The following is a 17,916-nucleotide window of genomic DNA, read 5'->3' as shown; positions in this document are numbered from 1 at the left end:
ATGAAATTAAAATCACTTGTTAACAGAATGTTTATCTAGATGCTATTTAGATGACAGGTTAGAATAATCTACATATTTGTCACACATATTGCAACCCTGTCTCATTAATAATGATAATACAATTGTTCTATTGGTAATGATAATGCAATTTCATAAAATTGTTTGCAAAATAAGTGTGAATATTGTATTATTGGAGAAGGAAAAGGCAACCCACTCCAGTATGTTTGTCTGGAGAAATCCATGGACAGAGGAGCCTGGCATGCGTTAGTCCTTGGGGTCACAAAGGATTGGATACAGTTTAGTGACTATCACTATTATATTATTAGAATTGCTGTCATAGTTAGTTGATGAATTAGATCTAGATTAATTATTTAGTGTCAAATGTTCTTCCCTATGCATTTTTAGTGTATTGGTTTAAATGCAATGTCCATGATTAAACATTCTTAACATAATAGAAATATAGCCTTATATTTTGGAATTATTTTAATAGTTTGCACTTAGGTGCATATATATTATCTAGATAATGCAATATAAGTTTAAAAATATGGGAAAGAGAGGTACATTGTAAATATTTATTTTATAGTTTATTGTTTTCTATTTATTTATCAGTATTAATGGTATTAAATGGTGTACATCAAGGTAGCCTAAAGCGATTTGTCCATATATTCAACTATTTAAAATAATCAGTATCAAAATTTAAATTTAAATTGTTTTCTCATAAAAATTCAAAAAATAAATAGAAAAATTGAGGAAAAAAATCAACATCAAATGTAATGAATTTTCAAAAATAAACTAATAGTGTATCAATAGGACACAAATAATCAGATATCTAGTTCATGTTACTTAGAATTGTTATTTATAAGTAATAAGGAATATTTAAAAATGCATTAATGTTTGAATATATTGGGCCTTAGAATAATATCAGTACATCACAAATTAAGGAACCTTTAATATATTTAAAATAAAGATATCACTATGAATTTCCTGTGATATCACATTGAATTTCCTAGTTGAAATAAACAGTGTATGCCAAAAATAACCTGACTTTCTTTCAATTTTGACGGAAAAGCATATCTCATTTCAGAGCTTAGGTACATACTCCTAAGTCAGAATTGATTCCTAATTAGTATGACTCAGTAATGAATCAATAAAATGGGATATTTTTCTACCTTATTGGAAGAGTTATTTCTGAACTATTTACATTTGCTTTACTTCTTAAAAAGGTGACTTAACATGGCATTATAACTTTCACCAAGAAAATTACCCAAACATCCTTAAAAACATGGATTCTTATCTCTCTATTTGTAGAGTATTTTGAACCAGACCATCATTATAAATATATGAATTCATATTTCTGATAAAGGCAGATTACTATACCTATGTGCAGGTATTTTTCGGTTCCCAACAATCAGGATAACATCACAGAGTTGCTGTTGCTTCAAATAACTTTCCATTTTTCTGAATGTTTGCTCAGCATGGTGCACAGCCTGATAGAATTCTTCAGAGCTACCAGAGTCCATATCACTTTGAGGTGTCAGCAAATGGCTAGTTTCTGACAGTCTGCAAACCACACACAAAAAGCACAAAAATATGGGGTTTATAAAGTGCCACCAATTGTTCAGAACTGCATACAAAGTTTAGTTTTAAATTTAAGCTTCTCTCCTTATGTCCATTATTATTAATATGTCAGAAAAATACATTTGGGGTTAAATGATTTGTTTTAAGAAGCAATAAATGAATTGTAAATTTTTCTTACTTTAAAGAAATTTAAAAGGTAGGTTATCTGTATTTATTAGGAGATAATAAACTTGAAAACAGTGAGAAATGGTAAATTACAAGCATAACCTCCCTAAAATGAATTACTATTTAAATGTTAATTTAATCAATTTGACATTGAGTTTGACCATTTAATGATATGTTTCTAAATTACTATTCTTGTGAGGTTTTAGTAAATGTTTTATATAAGTAGGTGATTTTTACTGTGAGAAATTGTATAATGTCATTTGCAAAAAGACTGACAAAAGTTTGAAAGTAGATTGCTGACTCATATTCTGTACCCAATTGATTAAACAAAAACATACATATACAATTATGTAAAAAACTCAGTTCAGTCGCTCAGTCATGTCTGACTCTTTGCCACCCCATGGATCACAAGCACACCAGGGCTTCCTGTCCATCACTGACTCTAGGAGTTTACCCAAACTCATGTCTATTGAGTCCGTGATGCCATCTAACCATCTCATCCTCTGTCATCTCCTTCTCCTCCTACCCTCAATCTTTCCCAGGATCAGGGTCTTTTCCAATGAGTCAACTCTTTGCATCAAGTGGCCAAAGTATTGGAATTTCAGCTTCAACATCAATCCTACAAATAAACACTCAGGACTGATCCCCTTTAGGATGGACTGGTTGGATTTCCTTGCAGTCCAAGGGACTCTCAAGAGTCTTCTCCAACACCACAGTTCAAAAGCATCAATTCTTCAGTGCTCAGCTTTCTTTATAGTCCAACTCTCGCATCCATACTTGACTACTGGAAAAACCATAGCCTTGACTAGATGGACATTTGTTAGCAAACTAATTTCTCTGCTTTTTAATATGCTGTATAGGTTGTTCATAACTTTCTTTCCAAGGAGTAAGCGTCTTTTAATTTCATGGCTGTAGTCACCATCTGCAGTGATATTGGAGCCCCTCAAAATAAAGTCAGCTACTGTTTCCACTGTTTCCCCATTTATTTTCCATGAAGTGATGGGATTGGATGCCATGATCTTCATTTTATGAATGTTGAGCTTTAAGCCAACTTTTTCACTCTCCTCTTTCACATTCTTCAAGTAGCTCTTTAGTTCTTCTTCACTTTCTGCCATAAAGGTGGTGTCATCTGCATATCTGAGGCTATTGATATTTCTCCCAGTTATCTTGATTCCAACTTGTGCTTCATCAGGTTTTAGGATTTCATAAAATACATGATACTTAATTTTGGCTCTTATAACTAATATTATTATAGGCTGTTTCATAATAAAAACATTAAGATATATATTTTATGTATAGAACACTCTCAATATACATGCACGATAGGACCAGCAGACTCAATTAGGTGCTCTGATAATAAACTCTTAAAAGAACTTAAAAAATGACACTGTATTAGATGCATAACATTAATAAGGAAATAAATGATATATTTCAAGATAGTAACATGGAGTATTTTACTTCCATTTACAATGCAATAACTTGTTGCTAACTAAACCCCTCACCAAGAACACCAGAAAAAAAGTTGCATTAAATATCAAAATAACTACTGGAATATACTTATAGCTTCTAAGGCAGCTAGAATCTGAAAGAATAAGCTCCTAGAATAAAGGTAAACTCATGAAAGTCAGCTCAAAATTAACACAACGTTTTCCTTCCTCCTCGAGGTTTCTACCAACTATAAGCAACATCAATTAGGAGTCTGAGAACCTAAAAAGCTAATAATGTGGGAACTAAGCAGAACTTCTGCTGGTACCATATGGCTTGGTGGAAGAATGGATATTGTTCCCAAAAGTAGTCAAAACTGGAGGGCAAATGTGGGACCATAAGGCAGGAAAGTTCAGGCATGGCCACTATTGTGTGCCACGTTTCCCTTAGTGGTTATTTGCTGATTCCTAAATGTGCTCGTCAAGGCTATGGTTTTTCCAGTGGTTATGTATGGATGTGAAAGTTGGACTATAAAGAAAGCTGAGCGCCGAAGAATTGATGCTTTTGAACTGCGGTGTTGGAGAAGACTCTTGAGAGTGCCTTGGACTGCAAGGAGATCCAACCAGTCCATTCTAAAGGATATTGGTCCTGAGTGTTCATTGGAAGGACTGATGCTAAAGCCAAAACTCCAATACTTTGGCCGCCTCATTCGAAGAGTTGACTCATTGGAAAAGACTCTGATGCTAGGAGGGATTGGGGGCAGGAGGAGAAAGAGACCACAGAGAATGAGATGGCTGGATGGCATCACCGACTCGATGGACATTAGTTTGAGTGAACTCCGGGAGTTGGTGATGGACAGGGAGGCCTAGCGTGCTGCGATTCATGGAGTCGCAAAGAGTCAGACACGACTGAGCGACTGAACTGAACTGAACTGAAATGTGCTAGGTGAGTAAAAAATATTTATAGTACGTTTAGAAGTTAAACAGAGATTGAAAGATAACAATTTGACTTTAAGAGCTAACAAAAACAAGGAACTTTGGCAAATTAATGGACTCTCAACTGAACTTCTGAAGAACTATATCCTAGAAGTTAGAGAAACTGGAAATAGACAAGATGATACAAAGGCTGAAACCTAGATATGAATCAGTGAAATCTCCAATTGAATTAAGTTGATTTTCTAATGTAAATGCCAACAAACTGTCAAAATAAATTATCACTAGAAAGAGCTAACCTTAGATTCTTTGATTTCTTGTGTATGTGCATACAGCACTTGACATTAAAGAAAAGTAGCAAACTTATAAAGAAGTTACAGGGAGAAAAACAAACATTAGAAACAGGTCACCAAGCACTACAGATAGTTTTAGATGGATGGATCACAGCTAGGTATTTAGTAGATGTGAAAATAATCATTAATATTAATATTCTTTAATATAACAATGATTTGAAAACATAAGTAGAAAATATTTAAACTAAAATAAAAAAAACTATCACCAGAGAATGGAAAAAGAGATCATGTCTTCCAAGTATTTTAATGAGGTAAATATAACATTGATACAAAACCTGGAAAGGATGATTCAGGGAAGGAAAATTAATGGTCATTGTCTCTCTTAAAGGTATTTACATAAATTGTAAGAAAATATTAGCAACCAAATATAGAAAAGTATGTGAAAGAGAAATGAATAAAAAAAATAAAAGTATCAAATATATGGTTGGTAATGCATCAAAACTAAGTTGGACTTAAAGGAAAACTTTTAATTATATAAACCACTTCATTCATTCATACAGCAAATATCAAATTTTGTTGAATCCTTTTCACCTTGAAATTAACAACAAAATCTACTAGTACTACTTCTATTCAACATTTTTCTATAGGGCCTTGCCAGTGTAATGTTAGCAAATTAAAAGAAAAAAAAGGCCATTAGAGTTAGATAAGAAAAAACACATTTGGTATTATTTCCAGAAGATGTTTTTGTATACGTCAAACACCCAAAGAATATACAGACAAGCTTATGAATCTAAATCCATTAAAATTATGTGTATTCTCTGTTATCTGTAGTATTTTCCTTTGTAACATGGTTATTTTCATCAGAATTTGCATGTTTTCTTTTAAATATTTAAAATATTTAATAGCAATAATGAATATTCAAAATAGTTAATAGAAAAATTGCTATAGTATTTGTCTTCTTTTCACAAGTTTGAAAATTACAACCCCATAATATGGTATTTTCCAGCATATATTTTAGAAATTCAGGCTTAGGTATATGTGACAAGAATAACAGAATTATTTCAGACATCAACACACTGAACAGAAAAGTCTCAAAATTCCCTGAATGAGACATCTTTAAATCAAGAGTGAGCATATTATTGACTCTCATTTAACTAAGGAGAATAGAGTCAGAACTGTAAGTTGCCAACTAGATCAAGAATGTCCCTTTGAGACCCTGATATTTCTGGTCTGGTATCAGACTGATACTGATAATGACATGAAAAATGTCTAAAAGTCAAGATATTAGAGACAGCCCTGCAAAATGGCTCCAGATAGGTTTCCAGGAAGTTTGGGATAAATTCAGATCATTATGTTAACTTTCTACAAGTTAAATAATGTACTTAGGGCAGAAAGTTTTATACCTCATTAAGAATTTCATAGCTTGGGAAATGTTATTGGAAAAATGATCTAGTATATTTTATTTTCAAGTCACTCAAGTTGTGATGGATGCAATAGTAGAGGAGATAGGGAAAATATAATTTATTTTACTTTTAATTTTAGAGATTGGTGAGACCATAGACATAAAATGAAACAGGGCATACATAGAATTTGACAAGATCTAGGCAAAGTAAAACAGCTAATTACTGTCAAGGTAGTCTTTTTTTTTTTTTTTTTTACATAACCTAGGTATATTAGCAAATGATTATGACAGGAACTTGAGCCTTTTCTGAAGAATTTGAAAATACTTTGAGAATAAGTCTTAAAAGAACAGAGTTAAAAACAAACCTCAAAAATTATTTTTTCAGAGTTCATCACTGCAGATGGTGATTGAAGCCATTAAATTAAAAGACACTTACTCCTTGGAAGGAAACTTATGACCAACCTAGATAGCATATTCAAAAGCAGAGGCATTACTTTGCCAACAAAGGTCAATCTAGCCAAGGCTATGGTTCTTCCAGTGGTCATGTATGGATGTGAGAGTTGGACTGTGAAGAAAGCTGAGCATTGAAGAATTGATGCTTTTGAACTGTGGTGTTGGAGAAGACTCTTGAGAGTCCCTTGGACTGCAAGGAGATCCAACCAGTCCATTCTGAAGGAGATCAGTCCTGGGATTTCTTTGGAAGGAATGATGCTAAAGCTGAAACTCCAGTACTTTGGCCACCTCACGGGAAGAGTTGACTCACTGGAAAAGACCCTGACTCTGGGAGGGATTGGGGGCAGGAGGAGAAGGGGATGATAGAGGATGAGATGGCTGGATGTCATCACTGACTCGATGGACATGAATTTAAGTAAACTCCAGGAGTTGGTGATGGACAGGGAGGCCTGGAGTGCTGCAATCATGGGGTCGCAAAGAGTCGGACACAGCTGAGCAACTGAACTGAACTGAACTGATATTCATTCCTAGATTTCTGTCCTAAAATTTCTAATGCTTTGTTTTTTCATGTTATCTATGAAAACAAGTTACTTTTCCTGAAGAGAAGTTGAATTGTGAGAGAAACAGTTATGTTGGTTTGATGCTATTTTCTCCTTATAAAGTAAGTCACTGTCACAGTTCTTACACATTTCCTCTTAAATCATTTCCTGATATCAGACTTGAGTAAGGCTTGTTGTTCTTAAATTTTGGCTCAAGATATAAAAAGCAGTTTCAGGATGCTTATTAATTTTAAGCTAAAGTTCACTGTATAATGAAGACTTAATATACACTTAGGCTTATTATTTTAATAAATGTAATCTTAAATTTTTAAGATATAAATGTCATATCTTTACAATGTTTTCTATATCTAAAATGCCAGAAAAATCTGACATTGGATTATTGAATTTTATGTCTTCAAACTAGATAAACTTTATAGTCTTTTTCTAATCTGAGAGTCTAACATCTGTTGTGATATGACATAGTAATTTTTATTTTTATTGTTATTTATCCTTTTATTTTATTCTTATTTATCCAATAATATAAAGCCCTAGCATACGGGATCTAGTTCCCTGACCAGGGATCAAATCTGGGCCCTCTACATTGGGAGAGCAGAGTCTTAGCCACAGAACCACAAGGGAAGTCCCTAAAGCCTCTATTTTAAAGAAATACAATTTTAGAAGTCTAATATGACTTCTTCCCATTAAAATTTAAACATATTTAAGATTTCCTGAACCTAAAGTATTAAAACAATAAAAAGAAAACAAATTATTTTTGACCTTCTGAAAAGAACTGTTATTAAACAGTGGTGGCTACAGGATTGGAAAAGGTGTTTTCAATTCCAATCCAAAAGAAGGGCAATGCCAAAGAATATTCAAACTACCACACAATTACACTCATCTCACATGCTAAGAAAATAATACTCAAAATTTTCCAAGATAGGCTTCAGCAGTATGTGAACTGAGAACTTCCAGATGTACAAGCTGAATTTAGAAAAGCCAGAGAAACTAGAGATAAAATTGCCAACGTCTGTTGTATCATAGAAAAAGCAAGGGAATTCCAGGGGAAACAAACAAACAAAAAAAAAACTACCTCTGCTTCATAGACTACACTAAAGCCTCTGTGTGTGTGTGTGTGTGTGTGTGTGTGTGTGTGTTAGTTGCTCAGTTGTGTCCAAATCTTTGAGATCCCATGGACTGTAGCCCACGAGGTTCGTCTGTCCATGGTATTCTCCAGGTAAGGATACTGAAATGGGTTTTCTTTTCCTCCTCCAGTTTGACTTTGTGAACCAAAACAAACTGGAAAATTCTTAAAGAGATGGGAATATCAGACCACCTTACCTGCCTCTTGAGAAACCTGTGTGTAGATCAAGAAGCAAAAGTTAGAACCGGACATGGAAAAATAAACTGGCTCAAAATGCGAAAAGGATTACATCAAGACTGTATATTGTCACCATGCTTATTTAACTTACATGCAGAGTACATCAGGCAAAATCCTGGCCTGGATGAATCACAAGATGGAATTAAGAATGCCAGGAGAAACATCAATAATCTCAGATATGCAGATGACACCACCCTTACGGCAGCAAGTGAAGAGGAACTAAAGAGCCTCTTGATGAAAGTGAAAGAGGAGAGTGAAAAAGCTGGCTTAAAACTCATCATGCAAAAGACTAAGATCATGGCATCTGGTCCCATCATTTCATGACATAAAATTGATCTGGCCACAACAGTGAGTTTTTGAAATTCCAAAATTGTTCTTTTTGTGTGTATAACTAGAAGCTAAGAGGTCTGAAACTAAGCAAATAGAGAGGGAAGCCTATTTCAATTGATTTACTTAAGTCTCCCAATGAACTCATGAAACCCAAAAGGTCTGTGAATCAAACATTACTTCACGTTCAGATACTGTTTCTAAGTTCCTTCCTACAAATAAAAATCTGTGCCTCATTCCCTGGATTTGATCCCTGGAATGGGAAGATCACCTGGAGAAGGAAATGGCAACCCACTTCAGTATTCTTGTTTGGGAAATCCCATGGACAGAGGATGCTGGCGGGCTACAGTCCATGGGGTGACAGAGGATGAAATGGTTGGATAGCACTGACTTAACGGACCTGAGTTTAAGCAAACTCCAGCAGACAGTGAAGGAAACAGATGCCTGGTGTGCTGTAGTCGACGGGGCTGCAGAGAGTCAGACATGTCTTAGTGACTGAAGAACAACAGACCCTAGTAAATCTTTGCCTCCCTTGAGGCAAAACCTTCTCAGATCTGAAGCCCTAGAAAAAAATGTGTCCCCTTGCCAAGGCATACCCCTAAAGGGGCCTTATAATCTCATGACCAAGTCCCTGTAACACATCAGTCCTTCCCATACACAAACTTCATAATGCAGGCAGCCATTTCATTCAAGATCTTTGAGCCATAAACAATATAGTCATACCACATCTCCCTGTGGTCCCCATCCCTCCTACTATTCTCAAGTTAATCCTTCCAAACATGTAGTGTTTTTATGTGTGTGTTTGATCAATCATGACTGACTGTTCGCAACCCCATGGACTGTAGCTCTCCAGGCTCCTCAGTCCATGAAATTCTCCAAGAATACTGAAGTGGGTTGCCATGCCCTCCTCCAGGGGATCTTCTCAACCCAGGGATTGAACCCCAATCTCCCACATTTTGGGAAGATTCTTTACCGTTTGAGCCACCAGGGAAGTCCTCAGATTTTAACAGTTAGAGATTTATGTAGTGCTTTCTTCAGCATTTCTATACATCCAGATGATCAGTACCTGTTTGCCTTTATGTGGGTAAGATGTCAGTTTACTTTGTGTCTCAGAGCATCATGGAAAGCCCTACTTATTTTTCACAGATATTGAACTAAGATTTGGCCCATGTATATTTTGCTAATGACTCTGCTTCATGCCAATATGTTGACAAACATTTGCTATGTTCTCCCATTGAGGAAGCAAGCCTCAAGGACAACCTACACCTCCTCACTCACTAGCATACTAAGGACATGAGGTCTTAAGGGATAAACTCCAATTTGTCCAAACTCAAGTAAAATACTGGGCTTTGTTAGGGGCCAAAGAGCTATCCTGCAGTCACTCAAGAAACCATAATGGGGATACTGATAAAAAATATTTGGGGAAAACAATGCTTTTGGAAACCTCCCACAACAGCAGCAAAAACGTGTTAGAGGTGTCAGATCTGACTTAGGTATAACTTAGGAAAGCTTATTCATACTCCTCAAGACCACTTTCTTTGATTCCAGGTGCCTTTGCTATCTACCAACTGTATTTTATCCAGCTGTCTTCCTCTCAAGGATACAAATATATTCAGGGGATGATTTGCACAAATTCCCAATGCATGGAAGACTTTTCTTGCAGATTAGTCACTTGGCAGTGGGTTAGAAATATGATTGGAAAAGATTATTCTTATTTAGAAAATTCCCTCAGAATTACATAGTGTCAAAGGTAGCCATTTCACTGGACAAATTTCAAATGTTGTTTGTGAAATCTGGCATATTATACGGCATTTCCATTGTGCCTATTAGCCTCTATTTTCTGGTCTAGTAGAAAGAATCAGCGTCGTTATTAAAACTCAATTGGTAAAACTTCTGAGGCTTTCAATCTTTTATTTTTGGCCTCAATTCCTACCAATTATTCTATTAAATGTAAGATCTACACATTTTGGAAAACAAATAGTCACCCTTAGAAATAAACACTAGAAATCCATGAGTTTTGGCTCAGGGTTAGATGAGCTCCTTCTAGTCAAGGGATATTTTTTATATTATTGTTAAATTCTCATTAAGCCTGTAAAGCAAAATGAGTACCTGACAAAAATCTTTACACAGTGAGTTCCCAGGAGACAATATAAAGTACCACAATTAACAGCCAGGGGACTATGTTTATTGGAAAAGATAGCTTGCAAAGGATACCTTACAGCCCAGATGGAAGAGATCCTATCAGGTACTTCCAAACAAACTTTATGATACTAAATATAAAATTATTACTTCTTAGAATCATATTTACCCTTTTTAAAAAAAGGCTTCCCTACCTGAGTGGGCCTCTGAAATACCTTGAGACCTAGAACTGAAACTGACTCTGACGTGAAGCTAATGGTATGTGATGCAGACAGCCCTTCCAAGACTCTGGACTAGGCCAGTAGTCAGCATGGTCCCTGATTAAATCTGATTAAATCTCTCTCATTACCTTTGTTCTAATTGCTGTCATCAGGGAATTGCTATATCTTCTTCATTATGTAATATCTGATGATGCATCAGCTTGCCACTCTTTCTTCTTACTTTCCTTCTTATAGGCAAAATTTTCAATGAGTGAAAACTTTTATGATGAATTTATGCCTGGAATGAAAGTTTAGAAGACATGACTCTGGTCCTTTGGTCCTTTGATTTTAACTATGAAACACCAGATTTTTAAAGTTTTGGGACTCCTCAGTGTAGCTATGGATTTATTAATGTTCTTTGCCCTACGTAGAGTGAGCATCCTTCATTAGTGGTAAGTCTATGAAAACGATACATCTTGTCTTAACTCTGCTGAGAGTAAGTCTCTGGCTTCAATTCTTGGTCACTTAATTAATCTGTTTGGCTTAAAATTCTTTCACTAACCAGGGCCAGGAGCCATTCTCAGTTCAGTTCAGGCACCCAGTCGTGTCTGACTCTGTGAACTATAGCCTGCCAGGCTCCTCTGTCCAGGGATTCTTCAGGCAAGATTACTGGAGTGGGTTGCCATTTCCTTCTCTAGTATTATCATTATCTCTCTCAAAATCTATCCAGACCCCATATGCCTGGGAAAATAATGCCATCATCTACATTTCCCAAAGTCTAGCGACTGGAGGAAATCTAACAGACATTTGGACCCCAATCAATGCTCCAGATTACTGATTGAATACTGGGAACCTTTTGCCTTGGCTATCTTTGATCTTTCTATCATCCCTCTACTATGTCTTATTCAGAATTCATCTACTGTCCCAGAATATCCTAGTAATTTACTGTGCTACAGCTGCCTTTTCTTCTTTGTCAAAAGAACCAGATAATACCTAGCAGCCCCCAACAGTTTTCTAGAAATGTTTCTTCCAACAGTACCTGGCAATTACCTGGAAACACTGGATTCAACTTCCAAACACTTACCTTTACCTCACTATGTAACAATAAAACATATTGTTATGATAAGCCTTTTGTATTCAACAAACCAGGCTTCTAGTCTACTTAAGTATTAACAGACCATGATTTAATTTCACCTCTAACACCTCCTTTCCCTGTGTTCTACCTGGTGGCTCAGAGGTTAAAGCATCTGCCTACAATGCGGGAGACCTTGGTTTGATCCCTGGGTCAGGAAGATCCCCTGGAGAAGGAAATGGAAACCCACTCCAGTATTCTTGCCTGGAGAATCTCATGGACGGAGGAGCCTGGTGGGCTACAGTCCACGGGGTCGCAAAGAGTCGAACACGACTGAGTGACTTCACTTTCCCTGTGCTCCACCTAGCTGTGTCTTTATTTGTAATTGGAGGATTGCCCCCAGGGGATGTCCTCCAGTGGTATATTATTCTGTTTCCCTCCAGAATTTGTGATCTCACTTTGAAATTCTAAGACCCCAAGTAAGCTGTCTTTTTGCCTCTTCATGATTTGTGGTCCAGTCAGTAACTTCTTGAATTACTCCAGCCATAGCTGTTCCTTTCTACTTCCTTTCCCAACCATGTCTTGAAGGTATTGTCTGTACCCTTTATCTTAATCCCTGACTTCCTGAGTGCTCCTCAATCCACTGAAATCCTACTTCTCCAACCACCCAAATAATGAAACTGCTTTTCTCAAGGGCATTACTGTCTTTTCTACAGGCATTATTAGTGTTCATTTCTTTTTTTTTTTTAATTTCTTTTTTTTTTTTTTTAAATTGTTCATTTCTTAATGGTGGAGAGCTGACCAACATGCAATTCTGTCCCAGTGCTAAACAAGTCAGGCCTAAACATCATTTACTTTCCCTCTTTCAAACAAACCTGATAAAAAGCATATATTTTTCCAAACAATATACGGATTAGGCAAAAATAACAGCTCATGGAATAGGACACAGTTACATTTGGAAGATTAAACTGCGGAAAAGAGTTTGCCTACTATGAAGGAGATCTTGGTTCAATCCTTGAGCTGATAAGATGTCCTGGAGAGGGAAATGGCTATCCACTCCAGTATTCTGACCTGGAGAATTCCATGGACTGGAGAAAATCATGATGGTCTACAATCCATGAAGTCACAAAGAGTCAGACAACATTGTTGAGTAACTAACATAACACTAACTTTAAAAAAGTTAACCCCTCCAAATTACCCATCTCTTTTCCCTTTAAGATGCCTACCTACAGGCCAATCCAAAACTATTACATCGTAAATTCTACACACTTGCCAAGCAGCTCTCAGTGTTTATTGCCTCCTTGGTTCAAATAACAGATCACATGTTATAAGTACCTATGTGATCTGATACTTCAACTTTTAATACTCTTCAGCTCAATCTTTAATTCTAGGAATACTAATTCTACTTCCTGCTATGTATTAGATTTCTTTCCTCTAAAGCTTTCACACACAAATTTTTTATTTACCTGAAACTTGTATAAAACATTGAGATTCTCATGAATAACTTTACTCCTTCGGAGATCAGTTTAAATATAATTTTTTTCCAAAAGATATATTTTAATCTTCATTGCTTATGAGGTTGCAGTTTACCCTGATATGCTAACTACCTAGAATGATTTAAATACACCTCTGGCATATAGATATTTTAGGAGTTCATTAACTATTTGTGAAATAAATCAGCTACTTTATGTTTATATGTTTCATAGAATGAAGGAATATATTTTTGGTAAAAGCATTTATATTTCAAAAGCCAACAGAAGTGCCTGGCACACAGAAATAGTTGTTAAATGTTTGAGTGAATTGCTATTGCTAAATTTTCAATAGCTCCAAGTTCAGTAGAAAAAAAAAAATTGCAACTAGTAATTTACTCCTGTGTATTCTTTCATAGTGCATTTACATATGCTGTGAAAATACTAAAGAGTAAACTAAATATAATGTAGTAAGTACTTAAAAAATAATCTAAACAGGTATTTTGATATATTTATTTCAAACAAGAAACCCTGACAAAGACTAGATCTCAGCATTGTTGTACTTCCCAGGTGGCACTAGTGGTAAAGAACATGCCTGCCAATGTAGGAGACATAAGAGACACAGGTTTGATCCCTGAGTCAGGAAGATTCCTTGGAAAAGGGCATAGCAACTCACCCCAGTATTCTTGCCTGGAGAATTCCCATAGACAGAGGGGCCTGGTGGGCTACAGTCCACAGTGTTGTGCAGACTTGGACATGGCTGAACCAACTGAGAATGCATGCCTTATATTTTAATGTCAATGATTAAGAGTAGAACTAAAATGGCAAGATGAATTTGCAAGAAATGTTTTGTTTATCTTGAGAAATTAGTTAGCTGTGGTCTTGTGAGAATAATTTCAAAAACATTTCTAAAACAATATTAAAAATATTACTCATGTATAGTTCTTGGGGAAGGCCTGTAATTAGTAAAAGATTATTTTACTTAAATAACAAAATAACCAGTTTAGATCTGCAAATTTAGTATACACTGAAGAAAATGTACATTGCTTTATATTATGTTTTCATTAAGATAATTATTTTAACTTAAAAAATATTTTTTCATGAAAATTTAAAAGTTTGTTATATTCCTCCTTTGTTGCATTTCTTAAATATTTTATATAAAGCACATTTATTTCAATTTTAAAACTATAAATATATTATTACAAATAATTTCAAAGGTCAAAAATTGATAAAATATTGACAGTAAAAGCAAATATTGCACATATATTTAACTCCAGAAGTCCTCCATTTAGAGTTGTTGTTTTGTTATTTTAAAAAAGAAAAGGGAAAACATTTAAATAAATTAATCTTTAAAAATCAACTTTGTATTTTAATACTAGAGTATCAAACATCATCTTCATATATTGGTATAGAAGAGTAAATTAATGATAAAAATAAATGTCTGGTTATTTTAAACACACTAATTTAAAAATCTTTCAATTATCCCCAGGAGAGAGGCTCAGATGCAGGAAATATAATGGATAAAGTTCAAGCACCATCTGCTACTATTTAGAAACAAGAAAAAAAATTAATATAGTCATTATGTTTCTTCTGGATAAACTGTCTCATAAGATAATTATAATAGAATTTTAAGTAAGGGTTCTTATCAGAAGTGTTGAAACACACACACACAGAAGCACACCACAAACATTGGTAAGATGGAACAATAAAAAGGAATAGCTTAAGAGTCAGGGAAAAGTGAATATATATATATGTGTGTGTGCATGTGTGTCTATGAATTCTGAATCTCTATTTGTCTGTAAATTGAATTACCGTTAATAAACTTTCTCACAGATGTTTATGTAAATAAATGTCTATATTTAAATTTGCTTAGTCACTTAAGTTCTTATGCATATTTCCAAAAAAATCCAAATGTGGAAATGTGACCAGTAGTATTTGTGAAATTGAAAGAGTATTTTTGTGAATTAGATGCATATCAGTACAGTGAAGTATGTTGCTTGAAAAATCATACCTACTTTAAACAATAAATAGATATATAAAACAAATACAAAACAAATAATAAATTTGTGGTTTACTTGTTTTAAATTTTTAAATGCCTACTTCATACATATATATATATGTATGTATAATATATTTTAAAAATATATTTTAGATGTGTGAAATCAGAAGATGTGAAATGATATATTTTAAAGAACATTAAATTCAGTATAAGGAAAATTGTGCTTCAGGCCATGATCTAATGGTTAATGAGTAAATCACATTTAGATTCTGAAAATTCTCAGCACTCAAAAAGGAAAAATCCAAGAAGATAATTTAGAGAGAAAGATTCATGCAATATGAAATGGTATAAACTCTGAAAGTGCTCTTAATATGAAATGCAGTTGGAAATTGACATGGATGATAAAATAACGCAAATTCTGCCTTGAGAAGATACATCACACACTAAAATTATTACAATAAGATGCTAATTTGTATAGACAGGGATCTGAGAAACATTAGCAGTAAAAGATTTAGAAAGTATCAGGTTAAAGTTGGCCTGTATAAAATGAATTTAAGTGGCTTCAGAGAATTCAGAAGAGTGGTTGCAACATCAATTATGGGCTAAAGGAAGTCTGAAGTAACAGAAATCCTACAATCTGTAATGTCAACATTTCTCAGTCATACTAAAGAAGAAAGAAAAATACTTATGAACATATAATTCTATATTATTTTGTCTTATTTATATCATTCCACTGTGCTTATGAGTGCATGTATGCCACTTTATTTCAGTTGTGTCTGACTCTTTGCAACCTTATGGATCCCACCAGGCTTCTCTGTCCGTGGGATTCTCCAGGCAAGAATACTGGTGTTGGTTGTCATGCCCTCTTCTAGGGTATCTTCCTGACCCAGGGATTAAATCTGCATCTCTTATGCCTCCTACATTGGGAGTCAGGTTGTTTACCACTAGCACCACCAGGGAAGCCCAGGTAGCATACTTTGTATGGATTTATATATGGAATGATACAGGAGATCTATTATGGTCAACATATTTAACCATAACTATTGGATGTTCTAGTGAATATTCTTTCACCATCAAGAAATTTACTGGCACAGAAATCAATAGCATGTTTTTAAAGCTCTCTGGAATGGAAACTATAGATTCTGATGATACAAATTTTAGTCAATGACAGTAACTATGAATACAAGAAAATATGGTTGTTTTGTCTTTATCCAGTTTTCCAATCAAGCTTGCCACCTGTTTTGGTAAATACGGTTTTACTGGAACATAGCCACACCTGTTAGATTATGTGTTCTCTAAGGCTACTTTGTTGCCACAGCACCAATCAATTAGTTGCTACAGAGACCGTATGCCCCATGAAGCTAAAAATTTTGACTCTTCAGTATAGTTCAGTTCAGTTGCTCAGTCGTGTCCTACTCTTTGCAACCCCATGAATCGCAGCACGCCAGGCCTCCCTGTCCATCACCATCTCCCAGAGTTCACTCAGACTCACGTCCATCGAGTCCATGATGCCATCCAGCCATCTCATCCTCTGTCGTCCCCTTCTCCTCCTGCCCTCAATCCCTCCTAGCATCAGAGTTTTTTCCAATGAGTCAACTCTTCACATGAGGTGGCCAAAGTACTGGAGCTTCAGCTTTAGCATCATTACTTCCAAAGAAATCCCAGGGTTGATCTCCTTCAGAATGGACTGGTTGGATCTCCTTGTAGTCCAAGGGACCCTCAAGAGTCTTCTCCAACACCATAGTTCAAACACATCAATTCTTTGGCTCTCAGCCTTCTTCACAGTCCAACTCTCACATCCATACATGACCACAGGAAAAACTATAACCTTGACTAGACGGACCTTAGTTGGCAAAGTAATGTATCTGCTTTTGAATATGCTATCTAGGTTGGTCATAACTTTTCTTCCAAGGAGTAAGCGTCTTTTAATTTCATGGCTGCAGTCACCATCTGCAGTGATTTTGGAGCCCCCAAAAATAAAATCTGACACTGTTTCTACCCATGAAGTGATGGGACCAGATGCCATGATCTTCGTTTTCTGAATGTTGAGCTTTAGGTCAACTTTTTTGCTCTCCTCTTTCACTTTCATCAAGAGGATTTTTAGCTCTTCTTCACTTTCTGCCATAAGGGTGGTGTCATCTGCATATCTGAGGTTGTTGATATTTCTCCCAGCAATCTTGATTCCAGCTTGTGTTTCTTCCAGTCCAGCGTTTCTCATGATGTACTCTGCATAGAAGTTAAATAAGCAGGGTGACAATATACAGCCTTGACATACTCCTTTTCCTATTTGGAACCAGTCTGTTGGTCCATGTCCAGTTCTAACTGTTGCTTCCTGACCTGCATACAGATTTTTCAAGAGGCAGGTCAGGTGCTCTGGTATTCCCATCTCTTTCAGAATCTTCCACAGTTTATTGTGATCCACACAGTCAAAGGCTTTGACATACTCAATAAAGCAGCAATAGATGTTTTACTGGAACTCGCTTGCTTTTTCCATGATCCAGCGGATGTTGGCAATTTGATCTCTGGTTCCCCTGCCTTTTCTAAA

General features: G+C 35.5%; 1 protein-coding gene across 2 annotated transcripts in view; it reads right to left on the bottom strand.

Annotated features, from left to right (window-relative positions):
• Positions 1-17,916, bottom strand: part of KLHL1 (kelch like family member 1) — a 562,289-nt gene that overhangs the window by 336,218 nt on the left and 208,155 nt on the right. Inside the window, exon 2 of one of the 2 annotated variants that reach the window (XM_005687646.3) lies at positions 1,378-1,560. The exons of the other annotated variant lie outside the window; for it this stretch is intronic. Coding sequence (XP_005687703.1) covers positions 1,378-1,560 — 183 coding nt within the window. The remainder of the gene's footprint in view (positions 1-1,377; positions 1,561-17,916) is intronic. 2 annotated transcript variants of the gene reach the window in all.

Source organism: Capra hircus, chromosome 12, assembly GCF_001704415.2.
Source record: "Capra hircus breed San Clemente chromosome 12, ASM170441v1, whole genome shotgun sequence".
NCBI classification, from domain to species: Eukaryota; Metazoa; Chordata; class Mammalia; order Artiodactyla; family Bovidae; genus Capra; species Capra hircus.
The sequence above is the reverse complement of the archived record's forward strand: the minus strand, read 5'-3'. Positions and strand labels throughout refer to the sequence as shown.